General features: G+C 49.3%; 1 protein-coding gene across 1 annotated transcript in view; it reads right to left on the bottom strand.

Moving 5' to 3' along the window:
- Window positions 1-16,635, bottom strand: part of RFK (riboflavin kinase) — a 238,573-nt gene that overhangs the window by 97,559 nt on the left and 124,379 nt on the right. The window contains exon 2 of the mRNA XM_069625845.1: window positions 11,347-11,498. Within this exon, the coding sequence (XP_069481946.1) occupies window positions 11,347-11,498 (152 nt within the window). The remainder of the gene's footprint in view (window positions 1-11,346; window positions 11,499-16,635) is intronic.

Here is a 16,635-nt window from a genome sequence, read left to right on the forward strand (position 1 = left end):
GAACAAGTTACTTACCTGTAACTGTTGTTCTCCAGCATGGGTCTGGCATGGATTCACATGCTCATGAATATTCCCCGTCGTCAGGCTGGGAATCCTCGGTAAAGAAAAAACCAGTATCAGTTTCGTTTCTGATCTGTCTTTCGTAGTAATAACCAATCACTGGTCTCTGCGTCATACTGACCACAGCCAATGACTGCCCTCTACCTAAGCACCGCCTCTGGCAGCCATCTTCAGATTTGGAAGCACGTGAAGTGGCAGTATGACCAAGTGAAGAGCCGCAGAGGGGTAGGCGGGAGGGTTCGCATGTGAATCCATGCCAGACCCATGCTGGAGAACAACAGTTACAGGTAAGTAACTTGTTCCTTCTCCAGCATGGGGTCTGGCATGGATTCACATGCTCATGAATAAAGAATACATAGCAGTACACACATGCACAACCACGGGAGGTGGCAAAGGCTCAACATTAAGCATCACATCAACTCAACATTAAGCATCTTACCTCCTCACCAGGCTCACCTCAGGCGAACAGGTTGCGCAGCACTGCTTGGCCGACCCTGGACTCCTCCCTGGAATCCCGGTCGACGCAGTAGAATTTCGTGAAGGTGTGCGTCGACCTCCACGTAGCAGCCCTGCATATGTCCAGCAGGGGCACACCAGATAGGAACGCCGTGGTAGCTGCGATCGCTCTGGTGGAATGGGCTCTCGGACGGCCAGGCAGCGGTCGGTTTGCCAACCGGTGACAGTACATGATACAGCCGGAGAGCCATCTGGAGATGGAAGCCTTCGAGAGAGCCTTCCCCTGATTGACAGGTCCAAAGTTCACAAAGAGTTGTGACGTCTTCCGAAAACCTTTCGTGCGGTCCACGTAGAACTTCAGCGCTCTAGCTACATCCAGCGAGTGCAAAGTCCTCTCAGCCGGCGACGAAGGCGACGGGAAGAACACAGGTAACACCAAGGGTTCGTTGAGATGAAAGTCCGACGGTACCTTGGGCATGAAGGAGGGGTGCGTCCTGAGCACTACCCTCGTGTCGTGGAAAGTCAAGTACGGGGCCTTGCAGGAAAGGGCCTGGATCTCTCCCACTCGTCGTGCGGAGGTGATGGCCACGAGAAAAGCTGTTTTCCACGATAGAAACTTCAACGGGGCCGAGTGCAGAGGCTCGAACGGAGGTCCCATGAGTTTGGTCAGCACCACGTTGAGCTCCCACGCCGGGGCCGGAGCCTTCACCGGCGGGAACGATCTGAACAGTCCCTTCATGAACTCTTTCACCAGACGATGAGACCACAAGGACGTCCGGCCCGTGGTTCTGGTGTATCGGGAGATCGCAGCAAGATGAATCTTGATGGACGCGTGTGCCAGACCAGCTTTGGCCAGCGTCAGCAGGTACGGCAGCACTTGGGGAGCCGTAATCCGTAGAGGGTTAATCTTCTGTGCGTGGCACCAGACAGAAAACCTCTTCCATTTGTGTCCGTAGCATTTAAGAGTCGAGGACGCCCTGGCCTTTGCAAGAACCTCTCTGCAATCGGCCGGTATGTCGTATCCTCCAAACTCTAGCGCTGCAGGAGCCAGGCCTGCAAGTTCAGCGACTTCGGGTCGTGGTGGAGGATGGCGCCTCCTTCCCTGGAGAGTAGATCCGCGTCCGCCGGCAGCTTGATTGGCGGGGACGCCGACAAGTCCAGAAGGTCCGGGAACCATATCTGCCTCGGCCACGCAGGTGCGACGAGGATCATCCTGCACCGTGACCTCTTGAGCTGGTTGACGAGCCGGATTAGCAGAGGCAAGGGAGGGAACGCGTAGAGGAACAGGCCCTCCCAGGGGAACGAGAAAGCATCGCCCATGCTCCTCGTCTGGGGAAACCTGCTGGCGAACCTCCGGCACTTGGTGTTCGTCGCCGTCGCGAACAGGTCGATCTGGGGTGTGCCCCACCGTCGGAAGAGGCGATCCACCAGATCCTGCCGTAGTTCCCACTCGTGGCACGAGCGCAGCTCCCTGCTGAGTGAGTCGGCGATGGTGTTTTTTATCCCTGCCAGATGAAACGGCACCAGAAGAATCCCTTGGGCGACGGCCCAATGCCACAGGTCCTGCGCCTCCTTGGACAGCGCTGGGGACCTGGTTCCGCCCTGTTTCCTGATGTAAAACATGGTGGTGGTGTTGTCGGTGAAGATCCTCACCACCTTGCCCTTGAGGGACGGAAGGAAGGACCTGAGGGCCCAAAACACTGCACGGAGCTCCAGGACGTTGATATGCAGGGACTTCTCCGTCGGGAGCCAGAGTCCCCTTGCGTGCAGATTTTCGGTGTGCGCTCCCCACCCTTCTAGGGAGGCATCCGTGGTCACAGTCACCTGGTGGGCTGGGGTCTGGAAGTCCATGCCCGCCGTCAGATGCGCGCGGGTGCCCCACCACCGTATCGCTCGTCGGAAACTCTCGTCGAGCTTGATCCTTTCCTCGAAGCTGCCCGTCGTCTGGATCCAGCGCGCATCCAGGAACTCTTGCAACGGGCGCATCCGGAGCCTGCACATGGGAATGAGGTAGATGCAGGAAGACATCATCCCGAGGAGGGACTTGACGGACCTCACCTTGGCCGCGTCGGCCACCAACATCCGTTGCACCTTGCCCAGGATGGTCCTGGTCCTCTCCTCCGACGGGGAGGCCAGAAGGGACACTGTGTCGAGCCTCGCTCCCAGAAACAGTGCGACTTGCGCGGGCACCAGGTGGGATTTGGCGTAGTTCACGGAGAATCCCAGGTCCGTGAGGAGTTGGACGGTCCTTGCCGTGTGGACCACGGCGAGCTCCCTCGTCTTGGCGCGGATGAGCCAGTCGTCCAGGTAGGGGTAGACGTGAATCCCCTCGCGGCGCAGCTGCGCCGCCACCGGTGCGAGGCACTTGGTGAAAACCCTGGGTGCCGACCGCAGTCCGAAGGGAAGGGCTTTGAACTGGTAATGACGCCCTTGGACCACGAATCTGAGGAATTTTCGGTGCCCCTTTAGGATGGGAATGTGGAAGTAGGCATCCTCCAAATCCAACGACGATAGGAAGTCTCCTTCCTCCAGCTGACCCAGGACGTGCTGGAGGGTGACCATCCGGAACTTCTGCGCCTTGATGAACTTGTTCAGGCGTCGCAGGTCCAGGATGGGGCGCCATCCTCCCGTCTTCTTCTTCACGAGGAAGTAACGCGAGTAGACTCCGGAGCCCCGAAGCCTCTTTGGGACGAGTTCGATGGCGCCCTTTCTGAGCATCGCCTTTACCTCCAGGAGAAGTTGAGGGACGTGAAGTTCTTTCCTGGCCACGGGGGGGACGCGCGGGCACCTTCTTTGAAACTCGAGCGCGTGGCCCCGGGCCAGGGCGTCCAGCACCCAACGGTCGGTGGAGATGGACTCCCACACGCTGACGAAGCCCGCCAGCCGGCCTCCCACCGGGGTGCTTCGGTGGGGGCCCGACCCCACGGCCGGTTCAATCCTGCTTGGACGCGGCCTTGCCGCCTTGGCCTCCTTGGCGACGACGGCGGGGTCCGCCAGACTTGCCTCGTCCTCTGTAGGCCTCTTGCGACGACGAGCGGGCCGCTTGACGGTAGGAAGCGAAACCGCCGCCGGAACCTTTGGAGGCGCCCTTGCCTCCGCCGCTCCGAAAGGGCGTCCGCCGTTGCTGCAGTACTCCAAGGGCCCGGGCCGTCTCAGTATCCGCCTTGATGGCCTGAAGGGAATCGTCCACTGTCTTCCCAAACAGGTTGTTCCCGTCGAAGGGCATGTCCAGGACCCTGGTCTGGACGTCCTGCCGAAAGTCCGTAGCCTTGAGCCATCCGCGACGTCGAAGGCAAACGCCGTTGCCCATCTGGCGGAACCCAGTGTCGGCGATGTCCGTCGCCACGGTGATGGCGTGGTCCGAGGCCACCTCACCTTCCTGCAGGATCTCAAGGGCCTCCGCCCTCTTGTCGTCCGGCAGAAAATCCAGCAGGGGAGCTATCTTGTACCAGAGTTCCCTGTCGTAGCGGGCCACGATAGCCAAGGCGTTGGCCGCTTTAATCGTCGTCGCCGCCGACGAGATGACTCTGCGTCCCATGGCATCCAATTTCTTTCCCTCGCCGTCCGGCGGGGAAGTCGACGTGGAGGCCGCACCCCCCCCCGCTTTCTTCCTGGCTGCCGCGGAGACGACGGAGTCCGGGGTAGGCTGCGCCCGGAGGCATAGGGGGGCCGAGTCCGGGACCCGGTACTTTTTCTCGTACCGGTCTCTTTTCGCTGGCGTCGTGGAAGGGTTCTTGAGGAGGGAAAGGCCCTCATCCCAAATGTCGTCCAACAGAGGCACTGCGAGGACCGTCTTCCTCTTGGTCTCGCGCCGTTGGTAAAGGAAGCCTTCCTTTTTCTTCTCCTCAGGGCAGAGTTGGAAAAGCTCGGATGCCCTGGCGATCATTGAGTGGAACGATCCAATCTCGTCGGGCGGAGAAGCCCTGGTGGGAGGCGACGACGGAAAATCCTCGTCGTATGCCTCGTCGTCCGTACCCGTCGCTGCCGTGTCAGTCCCCGTATCATCCCCTCGGGTGGACGGGGAGGAGGGCTGGACGGGGCGCGACGGTTGAAAAGGAGGCGGTGGATGAATCCTTCTTTTCTTGGTAGGGGGAACACCAGAAGGTCCCGGTTCTGGATCCCCCGACGGGAGAGGTTCCTCCGTCGGTAACGGTAGTCTCGTCCTTATCTCGGAGCATAAGGACTGTATAGCCAACAAAATGGCCGCTGAGTTGTCTTGCGGCGCTGGCAGAGGGGAATCCGACGGGCGAGCAGGGGCCCCGTCGGTATCCTCGACGATGTCGTCGTCGTCACCTGCGTCGGGGCCCATTCCGACGGGCTGGTCTTGTTCCACGCCTAGGCCGTGGCTTAAGACCTCGATCAGTTCCTCTTCTGAGGTTGAGGCCGAATCTACGACGACGCCCTGCCCCCCCTTCTTCCCCACGGAGGGTTTCACGGGGGTCCTATCGATGGGCACGAAAGAAGACTCCCTCCGAGGAGGCAGGGAGATTCTGGGCCCCGAGGCCGCCACCACTGGTGCAGCCTCCACAGGCTGGGCCAGGGCCGCCGCGACCGTTTCGATAGAGGGCTTGGTCGAATGGATCAAGGCCTTCACCACCTTAGGTGCGCTCACCGCCTTATCCTTGAGGGAGGGGGCACTGCCACGCTCCTCCTCTGCCTTAGAGCTCGACCGGGGTCTCTCCAGGAGCTTCGCCGGGTGCTCGGCCTTCCTCTTACCCGACCCAGAGCGTTGGCTCGTGGTTGATGGTGCCGGGGAGGGTGCGCCCTGCCTGGCGCCCGTAGAGCCCGACCGTTCGGCGCTCCCGGTGCCAGCGGACTCGCGGTGCTTGGCCTTATGTTGGGCCCCCGTCGCCGGGGCGCCCTCAAAGGTCTTAGAAGACCGCTCAGATTTCTTCTTCTTCTCGCCAGACGGGCTCTTACCCTCCAGCCAGCTGGCGAGACGTTGATGGCGGTCCTTCATGGTCCGTTCCGACATGTTGCCGCAAAACGCACAGTCCTTCTCCACGTGCGTCTTGTCCCCATGAAGGCAGTAAAGGCAGAAAGAGTGTTCGTCCTCCTTGAAGACGTTCTGCAGCTGGCATCCAGGGCAGGCCCTGAACAGCTTTCCGGGCGTCGAGCTTCCCTTCTCCTGGGCCATCTCCGAGACCGGGCCTGAGAAGCTTCTGGAGTCCTCCGAAGTGTAGCTCGACGAAATCTTCACCCTTGAGGGGCACAGATGAATCCGACACGGGTCCCCGTTGATCGGATGTAGGATCGGTGGAGCTTGAGGCTCTTTTGACCGAAAGAATCGAAGTTTTTGTGAAAAAGCGCGAAAAAATAGCACTAACGCTCGAGAGCAATAGCACGAGGATCCCAACACATGAACGTGCGGTAAAAATCTGAAGATGGCTGCCAGAGGCGGTGCTTAGGTAGAGGGCAGTCATTGGCTGTGGTCAGTATGACGCAGAGACCAGTGATTGGTTATTACTACGAAAGACAGATCAGAAACGAAACTGATACTGGTTTTTTCTTTACCGAGGATTCCCAGCCTGACGACGGGGAATATTCATGAGCATGTGAATCCATGCCAGACCCCATGCTGGAGAAGTATCGTCTTTTCATATTGGTGTAGGTAAAAGCTTTTAATGTTGTTATTCCCCGCTATTTTTTACAATATCCCTTGCGTGCTTTTAGGAATAATTTTATGAGAGCATTTCAATTCAATTTAATTTTAACAAAGAAAAAAATAATAGGTGCCAGAAAGAACATAAAACAAAAGAGGTGGTGACTGGAAGGTTTAGAATACATCTTAACCTCTGGCATTGCTCTGGGCAGCCCTCAAGAGCATCGTCTTTAACCTGCCAAGCCATTACAAAAGGGGAAAGACCACATACAAATCAGGCATGGTCCCACCCCAAAAGGGCAGTCCAGCCCGAACTGCTTGGTCACATCCCTTCTGCTCGAGATGACAAGCATCCCCAAACATTAGTCCAAATGAATCCTGCAGTAAGGGGTCCAACCCAGGTTGTTAAAACAAGTGTTCTTTGATTTCTGACATCAGACACAGAGTGCTCTGCAAAAATAAATGGAGAAGGTGGCAGGAAGTGGAAGAGTGCCCTAACCAGAACCAAGAAGGTGTAATCCATCTCCTGGCCTACCTTTCTCTCTGAGCTACTCTACCTCTGCCCCTTCCCGTGTCTGCTGACTTCAAAGGGACTCTAGTGGTTAGCATCCTTGTGCGAGTGTAACTCTATGCCAGTACTTCCTTTGAGGTGCTGGTTACCCAGAGATCTCGTGGGGAGGGTTCCTGTACCCTAGAGGAAGGGCTTTCCCCTTCGTGTACAGGGATCCAAGTGGCAGCATCCTGGCCATTGTTCCACATGGCAGCTGTGGAGACAGTCGGATCACACATCAATACTCATCAGGGATATCAAAATTGTGGTGGCTGTATAATTACGTGTTCCTGGTAGCCACCATGCACAGCCAGGCAAGGCTTTTGATGTAAGGTTTGCATGCCACCAGACGGACTAAGGTAGAACATTATTAAGTTTGGAAACAAAAGTGCAGAAGATTAAAAAGCCAAGTCTGTCTGCATAAACTGCGAGAAATGTGGCATTTGAACCTGCAATGTGCCACTGCAGGGCTGGTGCTAGAGAGCCCAGAGAAAAAGCACATGCGTGCACTATAATTTTGGCAGGTAGCATTTATGAAAGGGGAGGGTGCGGGTGGGGTTGATTAGTCGACCTACCTATCAGAAACAGAATTTCCTGCATCATTTTTTATAACTAAAAAGGTAGGGCATTTACACCCTCGCATATGGCAATCTGTTGCAGCCTACCATTCCAATCATTAAGGTACCCAGTGTGGGATTACATGTAGTGTTGCAGAGGTGAAGCAGAATGTAAGGTTCTGTTAACGAACAAGCATGACTATACCTAAACACTAGCAAAAGCAACTGTGAAAACGTTTATAGGCATATACTCAGACATCACCAGTCAGGCAACAATAATAGAATGAAAGCACTCTCTATTAGGCAATAGATGAACGGCCAAATAAGCCGCTGTAGGAATGAACTCCACCACATGGATTATCAAAATAATCACCATTTGGGAGTGTGGGTTCGTCTCACATAAGCCAGTTTTGTTATAACCTCCACTGTGAGGCGGCAGATGGCATCAACTCAATATAATGGGGGTGGACAGTAAGGGATGCTTTCGACAATGTTGCATGTGAATTGGGAGAGAGTAGGCACACAGAACATGCGTCATTGTGTCCTGCTGAAAAAGAATCAGACTTCCATGAGGAGCAATGCGGAACCCATTGAGACTTGATCCAGTACTAGGTCAGTTCAAGGAAAAAGGAATTGGCACACTGGAGTTCAACCAGATGGGATCAAGGTGAAACCGGTTAGAAAAAAGATTTGTGTGGCTTTATAAAATTCGAAATACTGTCTATTTTGAACTGTGTGACGATTCAACTGCATTGAGAATGCAATGTGGAACTTGGAATTAACAGGAGGGAAGAGATATGGAATCAACAGACGACATACCAAATGGGCATATGGCCAGCAGATAGACAACAGAAAATATATAAATAGGGTGACAATAGACGCCATATAGTTAAGGTGAAACTTAAGAACCACTGCCTTTGCAAAAATTGTAATGCTAATAACTGCTTTATCGTTTGCTTCATCTGTATGACATTTTCAAAAATGTTCTGCCATCACCTCCCCCGCAACCACCCGGAAATTGGAAAGTTTCAAGTAAATTCATCGCACAGTTGAGTAGTCAAAAAGCATGAAAAAAAGGTGTGTACTTTTTTCATTTGTTTTGCCACAGGGGAAAATGCAGTCATTCAACCGGGGCACAGCTTAAACTACTTGACGGATTTCCTTCAAATGTGTTTCATGAGCAGCAGAGTCCCCCACTAAATCACTTCACCACCAACCCCTGCATCCCTGTCACCATCTCCTGCAACACATATCTCTAGCACCGTTCCTCTTGCTAGTTCCCAGTCTTCCTTCCTTGTCCCAGTCCCATTTCTTTCTCATAGGCTGGCAAAGCAGGACATTGGGCACAAGCAAAAGGCCATATCCCTGGCAAAGGGCCATGGCTATATACATAGGCTACGGACACGAAATGGGGAGAACCACATGAGGCGCAGCTTAAAAAACACACTGAAACTTGTAGAATGACATCGGTAACGAGATAAAAAGAATACTTTTTTTTAGTAATGCTGTTGGTGTGAAATATAGCATAACAAAATGCTTGAAATTCAGTAAAAACAAAAACGTTAAGCAACATTAACGTGCCACACAGCCCAACAAAACCAATGACACTCTGTGGGTGTTGGAAGCTACACCGCTAAACCCCAGCAGCCACTTGCACAGCCCTGGAGTGCACGGGTGGCATCACTTATGACATCATAAATAGTATCACGTCGGACAACACTGGCAAGTAAATTACAATATGAAACATTCATGTCATTTATTTCAGGACATTCGAGAAACATTCCAAGCTAGGTATTTAGTGTATGCCAACAAAGGGGACCTCTACTCTTTCAGCAAGTCAAGCCATTCGAAATGTACCCCAAGTTCCAAAAAAACTCCTGTTCCCTATACAAGTAGAATAATCAATGGTTTTAGTACATAACTGCATTAACTTGCTCTTTCTGAACAAAGTAATGTATTACCAAAAAAGTAACTTGATTTCTTCAAGGTTGACCTTTACTGATCATCTTACCAAAGCACTGTCATTTTGCATGATATGGCCTATGTTCTTTTTCGCCGAAGACAGTTGTGATATGAAAAACAAATTGATTTGGTCAACTCTTCCCTCGCTTTTATGCTACTATCCTTTTTTCAACTGCCGGAAAGTCATACTCACACTATGAACATCATCTTTTCATTTCACCGTTGTGCTTTGAAAGAGTTATGTGTGGACTTTTTAACATGCAACCTTCGGACATATCCTGAAGGCCAAAGTTAATACTTTTCAAAACATTTGAGTTTGAAACTCAGTTTTAATGCTGTACCTGTGATGCCATGGATGACATAAGTGATGTCCTTTGTGATAGCATTGAGGTCCTCAAGTTGTCAGTGATGTCATTGATGATGCCAGGCATAATGTCATTTAAGAAGACATCAGTGTGCTCCAGTTTCCAGTGAGGACATAAGTGATGTCATCAGTATGGTCATGGGCTGTGCAGCAGGCTACCTCAGAGTTAAGGTAGCATTGCTTCCAGCAGTTGCTGAATATCAGGGGTTTTGTGTGTTGAACTGGCTCACCTTACTTGTCTGCCAACCAAAGTGTTTTCGCCAAATATTTTCGATAGGACACTGAGCTGATTTGGGCTATTTTACATGTTGAAAATGTAATGCTATTCCATTGTACGAGTGTGAGATCATTGGGGGTATTTAAAAACACCTAACAAGGGTAAGTATATGGATTAATCTGGCAAATTGCTGGTGAATAATAGTCTAACAGCAGAAAGGGGAATAATGCTCTGAGAATTGGAATGTCACCAATGATTTTCAGAAATGGGGCTTGCCAATGTTGAAAAGCGTGATTACCAAAAAATAGACAAAGACGATATATTCCAGGACATATGGAGAAAATGTTTGAACAACTTTGAGTGACTTGTATTTAGGTTTACTTAACGGGATGGCAGTATAAGGTTTGGATGATAATCTGAGTGGAGTTGGGTGATGTTGAAGTACTCACACTTCATGCTGCTCATTATTCTAGAATAGTGAGGTTGATGCTGTGTGGGGCTTAGTAGAAGTGTTCAGTGGCAATTTCATTGAAAACCCTTTTTTACTGCTGAGGATTGGTCACTTATAGATCTGCATACTAGTGTACAACTATATAAGATTCACCATTGATATTTTGAGGAAAATTGTTGCCTGCCTGTATGTAAATGTACACTACTCTGCTAACATTAACCACTCTGTCCTGCTTTATTTTGTGTTACAGAGCTCCCCAATTGGGAAAACAATTTGCTAAACCTTTTCTTGTAACTAAAATAAGCGTTACCCTGTTGTTGCTGGTAAAAAATCCTACCATGCAAACGATGATCCTATAAGTGATTTTTCTTTCAGGTTTGAGACTGATGCTCTATTACTTCCTCGACTTTTTTGCTTCTCCATCATATCAGGACACTGCATTTTTGTTTCTGTTGTTTTGTTAAAGAAAATTGAGTGCAATAAAATTAAAAAAAAACTGCACCATATAAAACTGGTTTCTTGTAATAGAACTTGCCTATACAATACAAATCATATTGTCTTGTTTTCAACCCCCAAGGGATGTTGGATTACATCACTAGGATGAATCAAAGGTAAATTTCTGCATAGACAACCAATTTTATATTATCCACCACATACATAAGTTTTAGTATGGTGTAACTTTGTTAGGCGGCTACCCCCTTATGTGACACATTGCTTGTAGCTCAAACAGTTAAAGTAACGAGTTAAAAAAAAAGTGCTGGTGGAGTTTAAGAGAGTGTGGTACTACCAGAGAGAAGATGGAAATAGCATAGCTAGTTTGTTACAAAGAGAGTAACAGAGCAAAGCATGGGGTTGCCCCTGGGAGAAAGAAGTCTGGTTTGCACAATGCTTACAGAGCTTGTGCACACGTTTGTGTGGTCGGTGAACCAGCACGGTCTAACATGCCTACGTCCATCTTAACTAGATTTTCTCCAGCAGGTGGAATTTCCATCATGAGGACACCTACAAGATCCATTTGTTAACAGCTTTAGCACAAAAGAAATATGAAATGGGTGCAAGGTAACATGCTGGCACTTAATGGTGGAAAATAATAGGTACTCAACAAACTCTTGACATTCAGAGCTTACCGCAGACTTTTTAGTGTTCTGGTAAAATGGGTTCCAACCAATGCTCATTACCATTTTATGTACAACTCCATTTCCAACACAACCCCAGCCAAAGTATATCCCGGTGCATATATCCGAAGGAAGATTGTCCACTACATCTTCAGGAAAATTTGCTATGAAAAAAAGAAAAAAACAATGAATAAGATGTTGAAGTTAGTCGATATCAATTTATAGTCATAGAAAAATGATTTCACAGTCAAGTGCATCAACGAAGCACACCCATAACCTGACAGGAAACACCTTACTGCTTTTTGTAATAACTTATGTTCAAAGCATTAATATGGCCTATAACTTTTGTGATTGAAAATTGCAAATTTGCTGATCCAATAGGGAGATGGATTTAGGCAATATTGCATAGTTGCATAGAAAAGCACTACAGTGAGAATACAAAATAGGCTATTTTTGATTTGATTTACTTATACCGCGCAACCGGGCAGAATTAACTATCTGGGCTACAATCTCAATCAAGCTCCAACCTTCCTGCAAGGAGCCAGCCTAGTCCCTGATAAATGACCAGTAGCCTTAAACAAATGGGCCTTGAATGCTTTCTGAAACTGGACCAACTCTGTCAGGTTCCTAATCCTCCAGGGGATGGAATTCCAAAGTTTTGGTCCATAGATTAGGAAGCGTCTGTCTCCTCTGGTGATACAGCGAGAAGGGGGAATACAAGTAGTAGGTTATCAGATGAACGTAGCAAGTGGTTTGGTTTGTACCATATTAGCTTCTCTGCTAAGTAGATAGGGGTAAGGCTGTGTAAACATTTATAAACCATGCACAAAATCTTAAAGTCTACTCTCTCTTTCGATCTCTCCTCTGCATTTGACACAGTTAACCATTCTATCCTCATACAAAGGCTCCATGGTACACTTGGTATCTCGGAACAGCCATTGGATTGGATGCCCTCTTTCCTCGCGAATCGCTCTTCCCAAGTCATCCTGGGCCCCTTCTCCTCTCCTACTTCCATCTACACCTGTGGTGTCCCCCAGGGCTCTATACTCTCCCCCTGGATCTTTAACATCTACTTTGCACGCCTCATCTCCTCTTTATCCTCCAACTTCCAGTGCTACGCAGACGACACACAGCTCTTCTTCAGACTCCCTGCTGACCCTTTTGCACCCTCCATCATCCCAGACTGCCTATCTGCCAACCAGCCTGGTGCGGCTCCAATGATCTCTGCCTCAACGCCTGTAAAACTGAGAACCTTCCCATTGGGACGCCTGCTTTCCCCCCCCTTCCCCCTTGGGCTCTCCCCCTGCGCATTCAACTGAAGCCAGAAACCTTGGAGTCATCTTCGACTCCTTTCTCTCCTTCCTCCCTCCCTCACACTCAGGACATTGCCATTGCCAAAAAGTCCAACTATCAGCTCTTCCGTCTCAAAGGAATTTTACCTTTTCTCACTTTTCCTCAGAGGCTCAATGTGACTCAAGCCCTGGTTCTCTCTAGACTGGACTACTGTAACAGCCTCCTCCTGAATCTTCCTTCTTCAACTCTGCGGCAATACCTGCTTATCCAGAATAGGGCAGCAAAACTTATCATTGGCCTTCAGCCCAGGGACCGCATCTCTCCTGCAAAGACTTCACTGGCTCCCAGTTGCTGCACGGACTAAATTCAAATCCCTCTGCATCATGTGCAAGGCTGTCTGTGCCTGGGGACCACACTATCTTCAACTTTATCTCACTAAATACTCTCCCTCTAGACCACTTCGCTCCTCTGGCACCACCTCTGTATTTAAGGCGCTTTGCTAAACAGAGGGCAGGGGGTCGCTAACTTTCCTCTGTAGGCTCCCTCCTTTGGAATAGCCTCCCCCTCCCCATGCGCCTTGAGCAGGATGTTCTCAAATTCCGGAAGCTCCTTAAGACTTTCCTCTTTTCCTCCTCCTTCCCTCCTTCTCTCCTAATCCCACAGTTGCTGAATTGGTGACCTTGGCCCTTATGTGTCCTCAGGGCCTTGACCTTCCACACCAATACTTCCCAGCTCCTGTCTATCCACAGCACTTTGCATCTGCACACCCTCCACTCTGGAGGCTCGAACTTAAACCGCCTGCGGCCCAGGCTGTGTAGCACTCAACATTCCTAGCAATTAGTCTATGGCTCGCCCACGAGCTCTGACTCCCCAGCACTTAACCCCTCTTCCCTCTTCCTTTTTGGCATTTGCACTTTGTGACTACTCACAAAGCATAGTAGGTTTGTCCCTCTCCCTTTTCCCCCCTCTGCTCTTAAATATTGTGTTGTGATGCATTTCCCACCTTCGCTTCCTCGATTACCTGTGGGTGCTTTGAAACAGTATTTTCTTATTGTATAAGTACCTAACAAGCAAACAAATAAATAAATAAATAAGGACCGATGAAGCGCTGAGAAGGGTTTGGCTTTTGGGACTTTAAAAATAAGTCTGACTTTGGCATTTTGGGCTTTCTGAAACTTGTTGAACTGGCTAGCATGCAGTTACCGTAGTTCAGTCTAGAATTAAAGTTCCTACTATCGCAGCATGATCTTGAGACGGGATGTATGGCAGTACCAAATGCAAAAGGCACAGAGAGTAGAAAACGGACTGTAATTTGACCCCTACATGGCTATTGCACCATAAATCGGATTGCCACATGCAGCCCAACTTTTTAATCTTGGGTGCATATTTCAAATTAGAACCCAGGAAGCATGGGGGTGTAGGGAGAGGACCCTCAGTATCCATAGATAATAGGTGCTGAGGGCCAACTAGCATCACCTTCGTCTTACTTGGGTTAAATTATAGCCGGTTCCGGGTCATCCGAATTCCCACTTCCTCCAGACACTGGCCCACTAGAAGGAGAGATTCCTCAAAGTTTCCCAGTCTTAGATAAATGTGGGTGTTGTCCGCATGGAATTGAAAACAGACGCGTTTTCTCAGAATTGCCATCAGTGGTTACATGCAGATGTTCAACAAAAGCGATGGCAAGGACGAACCTTGCGTAACGCTGCAATTCTGAAGTAACGTACCTGACAGGAATTCTCCAACCTTTACTTTTTGGCCGTGGTTTGCTAAAATCGAGTTGTACCAGTTGATGGCCTGTGCTGGGACTCCCCCGACTATCGACAGGCGTGAAAGTAAGATGATGTAATCCACGGTATCAAAAGCTGCTGTTCAATGCAACATCACTAAGAGGGAAAGTTCACCAGCGTCAGCTTGTCTCTGTAGCTCATCCCAAACTGCTGTTAATGCGGTCTCTGTTTCGTGTCTGGGACGGAAGCCAGATTGGAGAGTATCCAATCTGAGTGAAGTAAAACCTTGAGCTTTTAAAAGGAGACTGAATATTGGACTCCTGAAGAATGCCTAACAAGGTTGAGCAAGATAATGGGGGTATGGGTGGGATTGACCTACAAAGCAAATTCTACTTCCCTTCAACAAGAAAGCAGCAATGCAGTAAGGAGCTTTTTTGGGAGCAGATACATTCAGTCATTTGCCAGATTTATCTGTGGTCCATGCTACTCAAGTAGTCAATAGTGTTGGTTAGACATCCAAACAGCTAGGCAAGCCCCTGGGAGGTGTGCCTCAGCCAATCAGGTTGTTATACATTTGAGGAGTTCATCGCACCTCTGGTCCTGGCGCTTCTGTATCTGGACCACTCAGAGCAGTGCCACACACTCTTCCATTCTTGGTCCTCAATTTTTTAGAGAAACAGAAAGGTGCCTCTTACCCCTTTGAAGGTATGTGCCCTTCCCCACGGTGACCTTGTTTTCCCTTTGGGGAATTGCAACTCTAACATGATTGGGAAGCCCTAACCACTTGGCATAGATTTATGCTTTCAGTACAAGGTGTAGAGTTTAATTCTAGTGTTTGGATTGAAGCGGAAACTATTGAAAATATTCATGAACTTTTGCAGCTCATCAGACTTGGCCACGTCTACGATTTGATATCATTTTCATTACATTTGAATCCAACACTGTAATAACATTGAAGGTAAAAATGAAGTGAAAAGAAATAATTTACCAACGTACTGCTAATCCATAGTCACTCTTTCCTCCATACTTGTGGAATATTCTGTCCTTCAGGACGTGACTGGTGCACTTTTTGGGAACATCCCAAAAAAATAGTCCTTTTTTATTGTTACGAGGGGCCAGCTCGCATACGTCTCTGTCTCCAGCCCTGCCTAACTGAGCCCCACCCAGCGCATCTCCCATCAGTACTTTTCTATCGCCAAGGTCGGTAGACATGTGTAAGGAAATATGGTATCAACAGTAAGACAGACGCAAGTGACCACAGTTCAGGGGAGTTTATAGAACTTGTACAAGGTATGATAAACGCCTATCTCAACCTAAATCTACAGCTACGACCATCAAATAATAATAATGCAGTCCTAGTTAAGTGTTTTCAAAATAAAAAGGACCTATACTAAAAAAAAAAAAAAAACTAATTGACAATTCCTACCACTAATTTACAAACATTGTGGGGTAATGTTCATAAAAAAGAAAGAAGTGTTCACAAAATATGCCAGGATGCTTGGGCTGTTGGCCTCTCAAACCCACATTTTCATCACGGGGCAAGGCGGGTCACTCGAGCAAAGCACACTCTGGCTTCTGCGGCACAAGGATACAGCTCCATTTTCCCAGTTCAGGACCTTCTGTGTCCAAATCTCTTTACTTCTCACAAGTCTCTTGACGCAGAAGGCCTGCTGTACCAGAAACAAAACGCAACCGTTCTCTTCAGTATTCAATTTGGGTGTTCACCCTGGATCCCCTCAGCTGGGCTCAGATCCCTTTCTTTTGTTCAATTAGTCTCCCACAGCCGGGCTCAGACCAATTGTGCCATATATTTAACTATCGAAGACTTACGAATGTTCACAGGATTTAGCTTGACCCATTGCATGACCACTTCGATCTCAATATTTCTTTCTCTCACACTCAGCATCAGTTGGATACCCAACAGAGACTTTCGAATGAGCACTCATGTGGAACCAGACCACTGTGTATGGTATCTTTTCTTGGCCTCCCAAAGTTCAATTACAAAGTTCAACTATTCCCTTTGGCTTCCAATTGAATTTGCGTCGCTCATCCCAAACGCCTCAGACACTGTTCTCTATATACAATGTTGATGCTTGCAACTTTGTTTCACAACACAAGCTGGTTTGGTATCAGTCTCTCCGACTCACCGGATCTGCTGTCTTTTCTGATGCTGCTTTGTTGTAGGATCCAAGGCTAGTACCACAGCGACAATCGATCCTCCCCACCTTGGTTACCGACGCAGGAGAGCCCCGGGTACCTCCGGCACACTGTGCCGGTT

Source organism: Ambystoma mexicanum, chromosome 6p (genome assembly GCF_040938575.1).
Source record: "Ambystoma mexicanum isolate Mex_15411 chromosome 6p, UKY_AmexF1_1, whole genome shotgun sequence".
In the NCBI taxonomy this organism is placed as follows: domain Eukaryota; kingdom Metazoa; phylum Chordata; class Amphibia; order Caudata; family Ambystomatidae; genus Ambystoma; species Ambystoma mexicanum.